Below are 18,241 nucleotides of genomic sequence, written 5' to 3' on the forward strand. Positions count from 1 at the left end.
CGGAGGGGGCGTGGCTATGCAGATGAGTAACGGGGCGGGCGGCGGCGGCGGTGGCGGTGGCGGCGGCGGCATCGGCTCTCGCTCTCGCTTCCTTCGCCAGCAAGCCCAAGTCGGTCGGAGCTCGGCCCTCGCTCGCCCACGGAGGAGCTGAGAGCGAGCGCCTCCTCCCGACCCCCGAGGATGATAAACACCCAGGACAGGTACGGGGAGAGGGAGAGGAGTGGGGGGAGAAAGGAGAGGCTGGGCGGGGGGGGAGGGGGCAAGGCCCAGGCCTCCCTCCCTCCCCCCGCCACCCCTTTTTTGGGGGGTTAGGGGGGGCTCCCTAAGCATCCCCCCTCCCACGCTGGCAAGCCTGGATCAGGAGGGGGGAGGGGGAAGCGAAAGGGCGGGGGGGGTTCTCCAAAGAGAAGGGGGGGAGGAGGAGGCAAAGGGGGGGGAAGGGAGAAGAAGGTCGCTCCTTGCCCCTCCCTCGGGCTCTTTCCCCCCCCACACCGGGGGAGGGGCTCTTTGCACGGAGGGGAGAATGAAAATTGGGGAGGGGGGCGAGAGAGAAGAAGAGGAAACAAAAACAACAGCAGCAGCAGCAGGCCGGAGGGGGCGGGGCGGGGCTGCTGCTCCTCCGCACGTCCACACCGCCCGGGGGGGGGGGAGAAGGTGGGTGGAGAGAGGGTGGGGTGGGGGGATCCCCTCCACCTCCTTGGACCCCCGGAGTCTAGGAAAGAGGCTGCTGTTCCCCCCCCCCCCGGTTTTTTTGTTTTTGCCCAGGCTGGGAGCACGTTTGCATGCATGCACATACACACCTACACCTACGTGCTCCTCTTGTGTTGCAAAGAGCTTTCACTTTTTTAGCTTCTTCCCTCCCCCAACCCGCCCCCAGGGTGGTCGCCCACGGATTTCCCACCAAATGGGCTTCCTCGGGTTGCAAGGCTGCTCTAGGGCTCTCCTGGCCAGCTGGAGGGAGGGAGGGAGGGAAGGGTTGACTGGACTGGTGGGGAGGCCAGGTTTGTCTTTCAGGTCTGTTGAGTGCCAGGGAAGCCTCAGGTGTTTTCCCTGGAAAGGAAGGAGGGAGGGGGTGCAAAATCCTGCTTTGGCTAACAAAGAAACTCATCTGGGCAAAAGAGGGGGGCGAAGGGGCGGCGTTTCTGGGCATCCTGGGACACCCCTTCCTTCCCCCTTGGTGAAGGTCCAGACAGCAAGGCAGGGTTGGGTTGCAGAAGTGACCAGGGAGCTCTGAACGACTGGACAATAGGTGGAAATCGACAGGTGGAGGAAGGAAGGAAGGAAGGAAGATGTGGCTTGGACTACCTTGGCTGAGGTCCAAAACTTGTTCTCTGTATTGGGAGAAGACCTTGTTTTTTTATTTTATTTTATATTAATATTTATTTTATTTAAACAATTGGCATGTCTGTTGTGACTCAGCCTAGGATGTAGGAGTTAGGTGCTTTTCAATCTCTCCTCCCCCCCACCCCCGGAAAATTAAAGGCTCAAGTCCAAAGTCAGGTGCTTTTGGAGGCCTTCCCAAGAGCAGCGAAGTCCCTGTTTGGTGCTTGATGGAAACCAGGTTTCCCCAGGGTGGGATAGATAGCAATAGCTCTTAGACTTATATACCGCTTTACAGCCCTCTAAGAGGTTTACAGAGTCAGCATATTGCCCCCCAACAATCTGGGTATTCATTTGACCGACCTTGGAAGAAGAAAGGAAGGCTGAGATGATATTACTATGTGAAGATGTTGGCATGGATAATAGCTGGTCTACAGGAGCCTTTTTTAAAAAAAAAAAGAAGCATGCTCTGTCTTTTATGCTAGGAAAATAAAAGATGGGGGCTTGTGTTTTGAAATTGGCTATGTTTTCTGGGAGAATGGCTCTTTCCCCGATTTGAATTTTCCTACGATAAAAGCAGCCATAGCTACACCCAAGATTATACATGCTGCAATTACTTTTGTTCCCAGAAGTAGGTTGGTTGGTTGGTTGATGGCGTTCCATGCCAAACTCCTGATGGAAAGTCACCATTATATTGGGGACAGATGGAAAGGAGTTGTGTCACCTGGATGGAGAAAAAGATCAAATGCACCTATGGGCTTGCTTTATTCCCCGTGCACTCCTGCGACCTTTTGCAGTTGAAAGAATGAGGTTTGCAAAATAGTTTTAAGATTCCAAGAAGCATAAGCAGTTTCATGTTATGGTGATTTGCCTTTTTCCAACATGACAATTCGTACTTTGTGGGGTTTTTATTATATAGTAGTTTTGCATTGGTCGGAAGCCAGTAATTATTTTTGGAAGGTGTTGTATATATTTTCCTTGCATCGTGTAGGTTTCCTAGAAGTGTTTATCTGAAGACAGTTTTGGGAGCGGAGGGAAAGTTGTGTCTGCGTAAAAGCACAATTTCTTTCCTAATATTACTGAACCGAAGGCAGAATTCTGTCTGCATCAGTTTGAAGGATTTGAAGTGATAAAAATGCTATTTTAACAGTTTGTGGAAGGAGCATCTTCCAAGCTGAGAATTGAATTTAAGGATCAGACTCGCTCAAGTGCCTTCAGCAACAGTTTTTCAGAGAAATGCAGCTCTCCTTCCTTCCAAAACAAAACGTTAAATTATCTTTAGGAAAGGGGTGGTGGTGAAAGTTTTATCTTGACTCTAAATATTTGCAAGTTAAGCTTTCACTTTAATTGGCAAGCACTGTGTGATTGAAATGGTTTGCAAAACAGGAAGGCTGTTTATTTACAGTTACTGCAAGGAAGAATTTCTTCATTTTATCGAGGCCATGAGTAATTGGTGAACTTTAAAAATGAAAGTCCTCTTGGTCTGATCCTAAATTTATCTGAAATGTAACGCAGGTCAGAATATGAGGTAGTGGTTAATTGTTAAATCTGGGTGCTGCCTACCCATAAAGCTCTCATCAGGGAGGGTTTTCTAATCTACTTAAAGACCTTTGGTGTTACGTAAACGGTGAAGTAATTCCATCTCTCCAGAGGCCTAGCTAGCAATACGGGTGGGAATGGTCCTTTTTTAACTATACAGTTTATAAACTCCACATAAACTTATTTGCAAGTGTCCCTCCCTCTTCGAAGTGTCAGATCCAAGTAATTTTAGATCTGTTTCTACTAATGCGTTGGCTGGAAAAAAAAAACCCATCAGGTTTGGCATAGCAACTATAAAATGTGTTTTTCATTGTTCAGCCAGATTTCTTTTATCCCTATCTGCAAAATGCTTGTTTTTTCTATCTTGGGTTTTCCTCTGCTTGAAAATACAGCGCTTAAGGAGTTGAAACTGTAGAGGAAGTTTGGCCTTGGGAGTTTTAACATCCACTCTGTTTTAGTGAGTTATATACAATCCTTTGTATTTATCAGTCTGTTTCCCACGCTGGGCATGTGTCTGCCAGGAAATGTTTATAATTCATACACTTGATTTTCAAAAGACTGCACCTTTGTTCTCAGTTCAAAACAGGAAAATATAGGCCAGCCAGTACGATGCGGTAAGTTGGTTAGCGTGTTGATAATTCATAATTTTTACACCTCTTTTCTCAATTCGGTACCTTTTGTAATTGGGACCAAAGTATCCAGAATTTACATCCAACAAATTATTCCCCTGTTTTTTGTTTTGTTTTTTTTGGTGCTTTCGAGTCAGTGTTAATTCCTGGTGACTTCTTGGACAAATCCCTGCAATTTTCTTGGCAAGGTTTTTCGGAAATGGTTTGCCCTTGTTTCCCCCTTCCCAGGGGCTGAGAAAGAGCAATTAGCTGAAGGTCACCCAGCTGGCTTTGTGCCCAAGGCAGAACTAGAATTCCTGGTCTCCCAGTTTGTAGTCTGATGCCTTAACCATTACATGAAACCCTGCTGGTTGGGAATTTACCATTCATAATACATTTAGAAAGGAAATCTGCTCTTCGTTATGCATAAATACGGTGTTAACTTCTTTTTTTTTAAATAATAATATGCAAAGCAAGAGTCAGCAGTGGTAAGGAAGCTAAAATCAAACTGATATTGCTATCATTTACTAGGACTCCCCTTAACCTTGCAAACCAATCTTGTTTCATACACTGTCCTACAAAATCCGTGACACATTTTCAGAATGACGGATTTTTATCTCAATTGCACCATTAATGCCATCCTTGTGTTCCTTGACAAAGCCACAAGACTGGCTGGTGGGCTTAATTCTCTCAATTTTTTCCCTGTTTGCACCTTGGAGGCACCACCTTTGCATTCCCTGAACAAATAGATGGCAGAAAGGCTGAATGTTTGTAATGCTCTCAAAAGCCCATGGGTTTAATTCTCCCGCCTTGACTCCCTATCCCATAATCAGTAAAATATTTGGTTAAATACTACCTTGTGTTTCTGAAATCTTTGCAAGATCAGTTACCGTATCTTTTCTTTTTTTAGCTGACTGAAACATACCCCTACTCTATCCTACTAGCACATTGTGGGTATTACTATGGAATGGAAGAGCTTAACTGTGTTTCATATACATACACCCACCCTTGAAAATTAGTTCACGTTCACATAGTCATCAGTGGTGATTGTAATCACAATGAAAAAGTCTTGCACACTTGCCAATATTGGCAAGTGTGCAAGACTCATTGTGATTATTAATCTTTCATTGTAATTAATAAACATAATTTATGTTGTCAGGCTGTTTAAAACATTTCTGGATGTAGCCCCGTATTAAGACAAATTATGTGACATTCAGAGATAATTGGTGGAATTGACTGGTAAACCGCTAGTGCTACTGCAGAATGGAATCGGATGCATCGCAAGGAGTTTTTGTCCTAGTCAGTAGAGTTATGTGGGATTAATCAATCAAGAATAGAATAGAATAGAATAGAATAGAATAGAATAGAATAGAATAGAATAGAATAGAATAGAATAGAATAGAATAGAATAGAATAGAATAACAAGAGTTGGAAGGGACCTTGGAGGTCTTCTAGTCCAACCCCCTACTTAGACAGGAAATCTTACACCACTTCAGACAAATGGTTATCCAATATCTTCTTAAAAACTTCCAGAAGCTCCAAAACTTTTGGAGCATTCACAACTACTGGAGGCAAGTTGTTCCACGGATTAATTGTTCTGTCAGGAAATTCCTTAGTTCCAGGTTGCTTCTCTCTTTGATGAGTTCCCACCCATTGCTTCTTGTCCTGCCCTCAGGTGCTTTGGAGAATAGCTCGACTCCCTCTTCTTTGTGGCAACCCCTGAGATATTGGAAGACTGCTATCCTGTTCCGGAAGCAGTTTGTACCCAGGCCTCGTCCTCTGGAGAGGACACTCCAGCTTTGCATACAGCATTGAAACAACACGGGAAATGGCAGTTACCGGTATAAGCCTTTACTTGATTGGCGTAGAGCGTGACGCCAGGGCCACTTTCGTCGGTGGGAGAGGTCATTGTACCTCATTGGGCAGCTAAGAGATTGGCACTCTTGAATTGGCCTTTTTAGTCACACTAGATGCTGTTTTAGGACCTCTTTCCAGAACATGATACCATAGTGTTTTGAGACTGAAGGATGCCAATGCAAATTTCCTGTCTCCCCTAGTCCTTCTTTTCACTAGATTAGACATACCCAATCCCAGCAACCGTTCTTCATATGTTTTAGCCTCCAGTCCCCTCATCCTCTTTGTTGCTCTTCTCTGCACTCTTTCTAGAGTCTCCATATCTTTTTTTACATCGTGGTGACCAAAACTGGATGCAGTATTCCAAGTGTGGCCCTACCAAGGCATTATAAAGTGTTATTAACACTTCACGTCATCTTGATTCTATCCATCATCATCATCATCATCATTATTATTATCAGGGGTGTCCAACCTTGGCATCTTTAAGACTGTCAGAGGGAATTTTGAGAGTTGAAGTCCACAAGTCTTAAAGTTGCCAAGGTTGGACACCCTTGTTAAGGGCTTTGATCCAGGAAGAATGAACTGCTTCCTGCTGGTAGTTGATGGTGGGAATCTTAATTTTCATGGCTCTACTTGGTTATTCAAGCTTCCTCTGGAGCAACAATAATGCTGTATTGTTGAGTGGAGAAAACAAGCACATCTGCCAGCTGTATTGGAGGCTACGGTGGGGAGGGGTGGACAAAAAAAACCCAAAACAAAAACAAAACAGTCTAGCATTATGCTTTCCCAGTCTCTGCCAGACACCAGCCTGACAGAAGGGCTGTTTTTCCAGTCAATTATTGCAGCGAATGTGGATGATGAAGACGGGCCAAAGTCGGTTGTGTGCAAACTCCTTTGCTAGCAGCCTCGTTTGCAGCTGCTTTGTATCACTGAATGGGCAGAGTGGATTTGGGATTAAAAAGAAACGATTTTGTTCTTCTTGTTGTGCACAAGCTGCTTGACTTCCAATTTAGCACTCGGTTGGGTGTTGCTGCTGCCTATTTTAATTGTGTTCCATTAAAAGGCAGTTGAGTCTGTTGTATAAGAACAGGCCAGCCTCCTCAAGCCTCAGTTTTGAAAATCAGGATTGCCAAGGAGGTTCTTGATCCAGGTGTCCTGTTCAGGCAGCAAAGTACAGGTGCTCCCCAACTTTGGGACCAGAATTGGGGCCCAAAATTTCGGTGATTAATTGAGACATTTGTTAAGTGAGTTTCGCCCCATTTTACAACCTTCCTTGCCGCAGTTAAGGGAATAGCTGCAGTGGATAAGTTAGTAATCCGGTTGTTAAGTGAATCTGGCTTCCCCATTGGCTATTTGTCAGAAGGTTGCAAAAGATGATCACATGATCATGGGGATGCTGCAAAGATCGTAACTGTGAAAAGTGGTCATAAGTCACATTTTTCAGTGCCGTTGTAACTTGAGAGCATATGCACCAAAGACAAATTCCTTGTGTGTCCAGTCACACTTGGCCAATAAAGAATTGAATTCAATTCAATTCAATTCTAGTCACTAAATGAACTCTTGTAATTCAAGGACTATCTGTATGTGCAGCTGGCATCAACACATGTTTGAACTGGTTTTGGAGGCTGTGAGAGAGACTGTAAAGTGATACCAGAAAGAGACCATAAAATGATACCCCTTTCATCCCAGATTCTGCTTGTTTTGTCTACAGAGTTTAGAAAATACAGCATGAGTTTGCAGGTGTTTTCTTAGAATGTCTTTAAAGATAACTCCTAGTTCTGAGCAAAAGGAACAATAACACATAAAACCCTGGTATGAGATAAGCAATGTTGTGCATCTTGGATTATAGCTAGCCTCGTGGCCTGTTGGGAGAAATGAGAAATTACAGTGTCTGTTTTTGCAAAACATCAGTAGCGCCGAAAGTGTGTGTCTCGGCACCAGTACAAAGGACATTGCAGCCAGCTGCACCTGTGTAGATGTTATATTGAGACAGGGTGTGGCATGGGAGGGGCCCTGCTAATACCTATTGTATCTTTGCTGCCAGATTGAGATTTAAACCCTTTACAAGGCTGTAATTAAAATAGGATAATCAAAAGCATGAGATGAATGCAGTATAGCAGTTATTTCTCAACCTTGTCAGATTTAAGGTGGGTGGACTTCAACTCCCAGAATTCCCCCAGGGGAATTCCGAGAACTGAAGTTCACCCATCTGAAAGGTGGCCGAGCTTGAGAAAAACACTGCAGTGTAGGACACAAAAGCATTGAAACATTCTTCGCTCGGCAGATAACGTGGGTGGCGCATCGCCTAAATATTAAAATAAGATATTGCAAGGTTGAACGTTGCAACAGCCTTGGCTTATTACCTGGAAAATAAGTAACCAAAACCCCCTTTTTTGAAACACCTTGTTGCTCTGCTGTTTTGTTGAAAAATGTAGCGTAGTTGAATCATGCCCTTACGGTCACTCGGCCAGCTGAAAAATGGAACTGCTCAGATGATCTCCTGCGAGGGCCTCCTGCCTTTAGCTTGATTTAGTGGCCAACCACAAGGATTTTGCGCTCCCGAGCCTCGTTTGAACCTTGCTGGGGTTTGTGGTTCTCACCTTGGTGCTCTTTTTCTTTCCAGGAGTATCTTACCTTTGAGTAACTGCCCCCAAGTACCGTGCTGCAGGCACATTGTTCCAGGGCCTCTGTGGTGCTCCTGATGCCCCTCACCCACTGTCGAAGATCCCCGGTGGGCGAGGGGTTGGCAGGGATCCTTCTCTTTCAGCTTTGATATATAAGGTGAGCCTAATTCCGCATCTCCTGGGCTTTTTGCTGCGAGACGACTTCGCTTCGTAGAAACTGTCAAGAACACTCTGAATATTTCTCGTTTCTGTCCGTCCCCCACCCCGTTGTCCCCCCCCTCCCCCCTTCACAGCACTGTGTAAATCAAGCACGCTACTTCTGGAAGCTCATTATTTTGGGGGCTGGTTGCCTTGGAGATCTTTTTAAATAAGTGACTTCTGGTACTTTTTCTGGCACCTCTCGGTGTTAATTGCCTTCTTACATTAAAAAAGAAAAAAGAATCCAACATGTGAGAAAATATAATGAAAGGGTGCTTTGCATCAGGTCAGTCGGTGTAGATTTTTGAGTACACATAAGGAAGAAAACAAGTATGGGTTCCAATTTTCCCCCCTAGGGTGATCTTCGGTAATCATCCAACTGCGCTTCTCCCTGGAGCTCTGTTTCCACAACGCTTACAAAGCGAGTACTGAATCACAGGCTCCTAAATATCTTATAACTTGGGTGGCAAAAATAATGAGGCAAATGAAGAAGCTTCCAACAATGAAATTTCTGGACAGTGTAGAACTACCTAGGGACAACTTTATAGGTATTAAAAGAGAGGTTTCCTTTTGTGTTGGCAAGAAGGGTCTCTTTTGAACCTGAAGCATCAATGAGCTGTTACATCCACACGATTTGGCTGCCCCATCAAAAGGAACATTGCTATGAGGCTTAGAGATGGAATAGTATTCTGGATTCTTAGAAGTGGGATAGTATTCTGGGTTGGTTTTGCTTATGAAAAATCTGCAAAGGCCAAGTTTTTTTCTCTTATTTTTCTAAAGCTGCTTTACGGTTGGTTTCCCAATTCCTGTCTTGCAAAGTGTAAGATGGAGCAGCTATCAAGGATTGTGCTTGTAATATATCGACACAATTCTTTGGCTAGCCAAGGCTAGGTTTTCCTAAGACCGTTTCTGTTAGTGTAAGCGTTTTTGAAGACGTGAATTTTGTTCCGTTTCTTTGAATGAATTGGGGTACCTATTGGAGATTGCCCAGGAGATAGGACTTCAGTTGGTCATTGAGTACAGCGAGTTGAAGCTTTACGATTGTTCTTTAAATAGCAGCAGCTTTGGTTGGTTCCCATAGCAATGAGAAATCGGGGAACTTACTGCTCTTTACTTGTTCTAACCCTTGAAAAATGTCTTTTCCCCTTTCTTAAAGGATGAGAAGCTCACTGTTAACCAAGATCTTCCAGTGCATGATGGGAAACCACATATTGTCCACTTCCAGTACAAAGTTACGGAAGTAAAGGTCTCCTCCTGGGATGCAGTGCTATCCAATCAGAGTCTTTTTGTGGAAATTCCTGATGGCTTATTAGCTGAAGGGAGCAAAGAAGGGTAAGACATGTGCAAGACTCCCACAGATTACGCCCCAAGGAACATAATCACCAATAGGAACAGGTTGCGGGCGCCTGACTTCTCCTACAAGTGCTGTGCACAGATTTATCTCTCTTTAAGCTCCTAGTATTTTGAAGGTGGGGGTGGGGGGGTGGGGAAGCATCAGTCCTGCCGCTGAATATTGATTTGCCGTCCAAAAAAAGCTCACGCTGTTACATTTTCCCTTTGGATTAAGCAGGCTAGAGCCTTTCAGTTATAAAGAGGCTTCAGCTAGTTTATTCTTTCCTTTTGTCATAATTCTTTGATCGGCGGAATTTCCCCTGTCAGCGTGCTTTAAGTACAATTGCATAACTGATTAATTATAGCCAGCTAAAATAAGCAGCTTGGAAGTTATAATTAAAATGGATGTTAACAAAATCCCTTCTAAGTTAAAATCTCTGCTGCTTTCCGCCTCCGATTAAAACCTTGTTGATCTGCTACTTGCTCGATCAGTTAGCAAAGATAGCCTTGGACCAAAGCGAGAAGAGCAGTTTGTCCTGTGCCAGGTAATTTCTATAAGGCTATTAAATGGATAACCTGAAAACCATCTGCAATGTGACACTATTCCCTAACGCAGGCAGGCACCCACAGAGGATTGTTATATAGCTTAGTATTTGTTTAAGGCTAGCTGCAAAGAGAGATGGTTATGTAGGCGTTGGGTTCATTTATCCCCTCCAAGGTTATGGATTATACATCCATCTCCTAGCCCACTGCCTCGGAGTTGGACGTAGCTTGGCCTGAAGTAGGAGACCCCTTGCCCCTCCCTGGACACATTCCATAGGATGTCTCTTGTGATAACCATCTACTGGTCTGCATTTCAAATGCAAACTTTAAATCCAGACCTCAGTACTTGAAATGTTATGGATTTCCTGCCTGAACAGGGAGTGTTACTAGAAGACCTTTAAGGTCCTTTCCAACTCTATTCTGTAAATGTCCCCATTTCCTCTTTGGATTTCTGTTTTACACAGCTGTGCTCCCCTGCTGTGCAAATAACCAACCACTCAGCAGGCATGCGTGGTTAGTATCTTGACCAACTTTCCTTTCCCTTCCCCACGTACTGTGCAGCCTGTTTTCCTCCGCAGAGTCTTTCTTGCCCAAGTATCAGTACCAGGGGTGCTATCCAGCAGATTCTGACAGGTTCTGGAGAACCGGTAGCGGAAATTTTGAGCAGTTCGGAGAACTGGCAAATACCACCTCTGGCTGGCCTCCGAGTGGGGTAGGAATGGAGATTTTGCAATATCCTTCCCTCTGGAGAGGGAATGGAGATTTTGCAGTATCCTTCCCTTGCCACACCCACAGAACAGGTAGTAAAATTTGAATTCCACCACTGATCAGTACCGACACTGGGGGAACGATTGCAGGGACACACCATCCGAGATGAACATGATGGAATTATTTAGCAGTTTAGCTGAGTGTAACCTTCTCTTTTCTCCCCACCTGCCAGATTATTAGCGCTGTTAGAATTTGCTGAAGAGAAAATGAAAGCAAGTTATGTCTTTATTTGCTTTCGAAAAAGCAGAGAAGACAGAGGTAAGTGCTCCCATCCTCTCGTTCTTTCACGCAGGCAAACGTTAGCAGCAAAAATTGGGTCTCTCATTCATTCTCATTCGTGGGTGTGGATTTTCTCCTTCCAGTTGAGTACTAACGATTCAGGGTATAATTGCTACCGATAGAGACTTAAATTGCCAGCGTAATTTTCTCTCCCCATTAAATTTCTGTGATAAGAGTCAGGATTCCACATTGGAGTATCTGCTGAATGACAACAAGCAGTATCGCACCTGTCTTGATGTGCTGCGCATGGCTTGGGCCACTTGCAGCCCTCATCACGAGCAGAGCAAACTCACCTTTGTTCATAATGTGACTTTGATGAATTGATTGATTGATTGGACAGCATACAGGTAGTCGACTTAACGGTTCATTTAGTGACCATTTGAAGTTACAACGGCATTAAAAAAGGTGACTTATGACCATTTTTCACACGACTGTTGCAGCATCCCCATTAGTCACATGATCAAAATTTCAGGCGCTTGGCAACGGATTCATATTTACGACCGTTGCAATATCCCAGCGTCATGTGATCCATCGCCTTTTGCAACCTTCCGACAAGCAGTCAACGGGGAAGCCAGATTCACTTAACAGCCGTGTAACTGACTTAAGGACTGCTGTGATTCACTTAACAAATGTGGCAAGTAAATGGGGGCAAAACTCACTTAACCGATTTCTCACTTAGCAACAGAAATTTTGGGCTCAATTGTGGTTGTAAGTCGAGGGCTACCTGTATTCTAGGGCCAGTTACCAATTGTCTTGCAACACAGGACAGAAAATTAGGACGGGCTGCACAAGTTACACGAAGGATAGGGCTGGTTTGGGAAACAACAATTGTGTTGTGCCCTATGTAAACAAGAGATTCAGAGCATTGGCTTTGTATTTATCTGATCTTGCACATTTTCTTCTTGTTTTGGCAGCTCCGTTACTGAAGACATTCAGTTTTCTGGGTTTTGAAATTGTGAGGCCTGGTCATCCTTGTGTCCCATCACGGCCAGATGTGTTGTTCATGGTCTACCCCCTGGATCAGGTCTCTTCCGATGATGATGATGACGATTAGACCTAGTGCAGCATTTCAGTGGGGCCTGGACATGCTTCAAGGACGAGAGGGGGCTAAAAGGCCTCTTCTGAGGAAAGGGAAAACAAAATTCTTCTGGACTGAAACTGCATTTCTTATTGTTAGAGTGACCTGTATATCTTCTGAGTTGACTTTTCCATTGAAATGTGTTACCTAGCGAATAATATAAAGTCTGCACATGTAATTGCACAATAGTAAATGGAAGGTAAATGGAGGTCTGGGGCCCGCTGTTAAGCCTAGCGAAGACATCTGCCCGGCCACCCGGTGGCTACGGAGCCCACACAGACGGAGAGAGGGAGAAGCCTCAGTTCCTTGTTACATACATGTTGGGCTTATCTATTAGTTTGGATATTTGGCTTTCATTTCAAATGCATATTTATATGTTCACTCAGACTCTTAAGCAGGGGGATGTTTTGAGTGTGGAAATATGAGGAACATTCGCTTTTTCTTTTCTTTTCTTGGCAAATAGATGACGGCACCACTGGGTTAACCAATACCTCTGGGGTTCCGAGAAACTCTTTATCCTCTTTCCAGCTTTATTAGGTTAGTATTAACTCTAGCGCAGCTTCATTGAGGAGGAGGAGGAGGAGGGGATAAAAGAAGGGTGCAAAGCTGGCCTTGCTTCTGAAGTGCATTGCCACCCTTTTCTGGGGAAATGGAGAGAGAATCAAGTCAAATCAAGCTCCCCCTCCCTTTATTTTTTGGAAGACTGTCTGGCCCCCACACTGAAGTCTATGGATTCCGAAAAACCTTAGGCAACTTGATTTTGACACTTAATTAGACTTCCATCTTATGCGTCCTCAAAATGCATCGGAGACGTTTCCTTAAAAGTAGTTCATGTAATTGAGATCTCCTTTCCTCATCCTTCCTTCAAATGCCCCCCTGGGAATATTAGATGACTGCTATCATGCTTTCTTTTAAAACAGCCAGTTCCTTCAAACTTCATTCACAATATACAATTCTAAAAACTCTTTTGTCTTATTTACTTGTGTTATCCAAAGCACTTTTCGCTTCTTTGGCATTCATCTTGTGCAAAATGGGAGCCATCTGGCTATCATGGAAGGGAAACCCTAAAAAAAACCCAAACACCTGGGGATGCACCATAAGCTGCTGCCTCTTTGGAGGAAATTCTTCTTAGTATCCAGTTATAGTCTGTGTCTTGATTTGCCTCACTGCATTTTAGGGCAGCATAAGTTATTTTTCAGCCTTTTAAGCGCCTGCTGGTTGGAGGGGAGTATCTCATATCAGATCTTTGGCTGGTTTCTGTACCGGGATGGGGGCAGGGAGTGGGGGACAACATAGGACTGATTATCATGAGGATAAAACAAAACTCTCTGCATCATCTCACAATTTTTGCTCGTAAAATGCCAGATCTCACAACTGCAGGCTTTAATATTAGCCATAACCTGAACATTTATTGCAATAACCTATTGATAATGGAAGGGAAAAAAGATAATGGAATAGGTAGACAATGGAAGGGAAGATACTCCTCACATAGGTTTGTCTTTTAGGGTTACCTGGCTATTTAATAAGCGATTTAATCTGCACTGTCCAGTTAAGGGAAAACCATCTTGTGACATGAACCAACAACTCATTGAGCCAAGAATTATACACCAGTTGGACAGACTACCAGCTGGTAAAGTTGGCTTCTACACTCACCACACCTTTTGACTGATGAGGCTACTTCTCTGTCTTTAAATTTAAATTCCTGAATATATTGCCCTTGCAAATTATGACATCTAAAAACGATACCTCACTTGTTCTGCTTGCTTTCCTGGCTGTGGCCATCATAGGCCAGCTAGATCCTAAATTATACTGGCCTCTTAATCTTTAAAATATTTGTGCTTACTGGTTTTTTCCAGATTTCTAGCCTATACAACAGAATTGTAGCTTTTTAAATTCAAGCTTCATAATGTCCCCATTTTCTTTTGCTTCAGTGTGTTACAAGAACTGCTTTTCAGTTCCTTTCATCCAACTCTAATTAATCTTTAGAGGGACAAAATCATATTTAAAGACATTTCTACAGAACCCAGGAAATAGTTCAATAAAATTCAGAGTCTTTGATCAAGGGCTATTCAAAATGCAATTTTTGAGAAAAAGGGAAAAAATTCTTCTCCCCATTGTTACATTTACAAGCTTGTTCTATTTAGGAAGGTACATATTTGGCAGAGAATAAAAATATTCACTAGTGCTACCAAATTTTCTTCCCCTCATTTGTTACTACCGGTATTTATCTCATTCTGAGTGTAGGAAAAAAAGAAAACGCATTTAGTTGAACTTTAGCCATAATGATACCCAGTTTGCAGAATAAAGTTGTTGCTCATGAATATTCTCGGCTTGTTACAACTTCCTTGCAGTGGATATTAGATGAGCCAATAAAATATCCTATATAGTGCCTTGGTTCAAAAGCCTTTTTGGGAGGGTTTGGATATATAGATATCTTCCACGAGCCCAGCTTTTTTGCCCTTTGCTTATGACCTACGTTAAAAGCCATATGACAACTGAATTGGCATGAAAGGTGAAAAAAACATGGCTTCTTATTCAGTTCCCAGGCACATCCTCAGACTGAGTTGTTACCCAAAGGATTGAACTCGACACCCCTTGTGCCTATCCTCATCTGCAGTTCTATTTATCTGTGGAATACCAGACTGGAAAGGGCCAAACGTTAATTTGTTTTGTGAAATACCAATATTTGAGAGAGTAGCATGAAACATTTCCCCACCATTTCCACTCCTGGTTTTTTTTTTTAACATTGGCTTATGCTTTCCTCTAGAGCAGTGTTTCTCAACCTTGGTAGCTTGAAGATGGGTGGACTTCAACTCCCAGAATCCACCAGCCAGCACCGCTGGCTGGGGGATTCTGGGAATTGAAGTCCACCCATCTTCAAGCTTCCAAGGTTGAGAAACACTGCTCTAGACTATATCTTTGGTTTTTAATTCTCCACTCAGGAGGTTCTGCAAAGGGGGGGGGGATCCCTAGTGAACAGTAGGCTGCAAAGAGCTGTCTGCTTACTAGATTGATCCAGCTGCCCAGGCCACTAATGCGCGACCTCCGTGTAACTTGCACAACTGCAGAAGCAGCTTGGAACCTGAAAATGTATTTCTAGCCCTTAACACAAGTTGGGAGGTGCACTAACGTCAGTTAAATAATTTTTTTTAACACAAATATGACTATCTGTATTTTTTTTTAAAAAAAACAACAACAACAGCAATACACTAACACCAATACAAACAAAAGGCCAAAAGCTTCGCATGCACCCAACAGGGCAAGGATCCTGCTGCTGAGGTAGGCCATTTCTTATACGAATTACCTTACCTAGTAAGGTCAGGAGCATAAAGTCGGGCCCGAAAGAAAACTGGAGTGGACTCCTTATCTCAATTTTGACAAGAGCTTGCTACAACAATGGTGCTTCTGTAAAGGCCTCCCCCCTCAAAGTAGGTACCCTGAGGTTTGTTCACTGACGCCGCACCTCTCGTCAGGAGTTTGCACGGCTCGTATTTTGGCTGTTGTATTTTGTGCCTACCTGAGTCACGAATTCATAAGACCCATATCAAGGTGGGTGAGCGTTCACTCTTGCTATTGAACTTTCTTACAGGACTACGCTGCTAAGAGAAGGCTTGCAACCTCCCAACGTTCTTGCCTTCGAGGGCGGCCTCTCGTCTGGGTTTAGAGAGATCCTAGTTCAGGGGCTCTCCAAACTTGGAAGACTTGAGGACTTCAACTCCCAGAATTCCTCAGCCGGCTTTCCTCAAGCAAAACTGGCTGAGGAATTCTGGGAGTTGAAGTCCACAAGTCTTCCAAGTTGCCAAGTTTGGAGACCCCTGTCCTAGGTCATGGTTCTAAGGCAACTCTTGGAAGGCCTCCTCCCTGCAGAAGATGCGGAAGGGCAAGCAAGTGCCAGAAGGGCAGAGAGAGAATGCCACACGGCAACACTGCGCAATGTGCTTTTAAGACAGTGGGAATCTCTGTCAAAGGAGACTTGTGCCGGAGATAAAGCAGCCTCTGCTGCCCCCTCCCTCCCCCAGGTACTCTGACGAAGCTCCGTGAGACCTCGAGCTTGGGAAAGGGAGGGGGGGGGGTTAGACAAAAAAAACCCTGACAAATTTCAAACAATTCCTTTTTACAGTATATACAAAGTCCAAGAGGCAGAGGGTGGCCTCGCGCAAACATACAGACGGGAACAGAAAGACAAGAGCTGGGAAGTTGCACCGCCGAGACACACGTACAGCACCCGTTCCTTAAGAGTCAGCTTGGGGAGGGCAAGGCTGGGCCTCCTTTACCCTTCCAACTGACAGGCCTGCAGGAAACAAGGGGAAGGGGGTGGGGGGGCAGAGCTCCAGTCAGATGGGTCCCTTGAGGGCACTGGCAAGGGGCAGGGAACGAGAGAGACGGCCAGGCAAAGATCCGGCAACGCACAGAAAGGGGCCTCTGTTCTGCACGGGGACTAGCAACTGTTGCCAGCCCAGGGGGCATTCAGCAGGAGGGAACTGCTTCTTGCCTGCTTACCCGTGTAGAAGCTGCAACCCGCAGCAGGGCTCTGCAGGAGGCTGGCGGGTCACTAGGTGTGCCCTCGTGGTCTCAGCAAGGTCAAAACTTGGTTATTTCAAAACTGCAGGGCCCAGCCAGCCCTTAGCTTCGTTCCTTGCCGGGAAGGGAGGGTTTTCCAGGCGTGGGGAAGGGCCTGAAAAATCAAGCAGCCCTGCCCAGACGATCATGCCACGCTGTGGCAGCCAGGCTTCCTTTCCTCTGTGCAAAGGGCTGGGGAAGACAGGAGCGACAGGCGCCCTTCAAGCAGAGAGGAGCCACCTGACTGCTGGGCCACCGTGGGTGGGTGGGGCCCGACAGAAGCAGGACCAGCCTGCCCAAAGGCCATATTGTAGCGGTACTGAGAGGCTGTTTGTGCCGGGGAGCAAAGCAGCCGCTGCCTTGCCACACGCGAGTCCCGCCAGCAGGGAGAGGGGTTAGAAAAACGGCTGGTGGGACGGCCTTTCGGAGAGCAGCAGGCCCCAAGGCAAAGTGCTACAGAGAAGTTCGATAACCGTTCCTGACATGACTCGGGCTGGTGGCAGGCCTGGTGGCCTCCCTGCTTCCTCCCCTGTTTCCCCAGGCCAGCGTGAGGCAGGAGGGCCTCGTCTTTCCGGTGCTCTTTGCGAGAGTCCACCTACCTGCTTGTGCCAAGTGACTAGTTCTCACCAATGAAAAGAGTTGAGGGAAAAAAAAAAAAAAAAGAACCCCCAAACCCACCATCTGGACGTTCTCTTCGGCCAATTCTGGAATAGCTTTCTCGGCTGCAGCCCAGGAACAAGAGGGAGCCTTGAGTGGAACTGAAAACTCAGGCGCTCTTCCTCCCCAACGTATTTCCAAAGGTCCTGTGATGTCACGCTGCTTGGCCCACGGTCCCCGTCCTCTTTCCCAGAAGAGTTCTGGAAAACGGCCAGTCACCCCAAGTCAGATGAATAAATATTTCGGCAAGTCCCAGCTCCATAACTCAACTCGTATGGGGCTCAGCGTGTGTGTATGTGTGTGTTGAACAGGGGAGGGGCAGAGTCTGCATCACACTGTGGCAGGACCATCAAGCAGAACAATCAACACCATTCAACTGATGTCTTAATGCAGTTTCCAGCGCTTCCTCATGTGAGCCAGTCACATATCTTGGTACAGCCCGGGTTACCTTATCAGTCATGTCCTGTTGAGAAGAGAAAAGGGGGGGGGGGGATGTTTGTCAGCAAACTCAATCTCAGCCACAGGGTGGAGCCAGAGTAACAGCAGCTGGGAAGGTGGACTTGGGAGATCTGGCCTTCCCAGCTGGAGCAGCAGGTGGGCTTAGAACTAGGAAGTGGGCAGTTCTGTGGTTAAGAGAAGCGACTGCAAGCAATGCTAAGTCTTACGGCCATGGCCCAATTTTTAATTTTATCAAAACCGAACAATGGGAAAGCAGTCCCAAAGGTGCTTTTTCCGAAAGGCAACTGGACTTTCTTCTTCTTGTTTTTCCTCTTGAAAACATTTTGCTTCTCATCCAAGAAGCTTCTTCAGTTCTGGTCAGGTTCTTGGATGAGAAGTAAAACATTTTTGAAGGAAAAAAAAAAAAAATGATGACAAGAAAG

At 45.2% G+C, this 18,241-nt stretch overlaps 2 protein-coding genes across 5 annotated transcripts in view; one reads left to right on the forward strand and one right to left on the reverse strand.

Annotated features, from left to right (window-relative positions):
• Positions 1-29: 29 nt before the first annotated feature.
• On the forward strand, positions 30-14,464 carry OAZ2 (ornithine decarboxylase antizyme 2). The gene is given in 6 exon segments (XM_034432626.3): positions 30-200; positions 7,945-8,020; positions 8,022-8,102; positions 9,300-9,475; positions 10,959-11,044; positions 11,980-14,464. Coding segments are annotated over 6 exon segments (579 nt in total). The 5' UTR covers positions 30-180; the 3' UTR covers positions 12,120-14,464.
• A 1,776-nt stretch (positions 14,465-16,240) lies between these two features.
• Positions 16,241-18,241, reverse strand: part of ZNF609 (zinc finger protein 609) — a 70,086-nt gene continuing 68,085 nt past the window's right edge. For all 4 annotated transcript variants that reach the window (XM_060689439.2, XM_087878245.1, XM_087878244.1 and 1 more), the window contains exon 10: positions 16,241-17,823. The gene's annotated coding sequence lies outside the window, so the exon portion shown is untranslated. The remainder of the gene's footprint in view (positions 17,824-18,241) is intronic.

The sequence above is a fragment of the Pantherophis guttatus genome, chromosome 13 (genome assembly GCF_059756535.1).
Source record: "Pantherophis guttatus breed Tessera chromosome 13, ASM5975653v1, whole genome shotgun sequence".
In the NCBI taxonomy this organism is placed as follows: Eukaryota; Metazoa; Chordata; class Lepidosauria; order Squamata; family Colubridae; genus Pantherophis; species Pantherophis guttatus.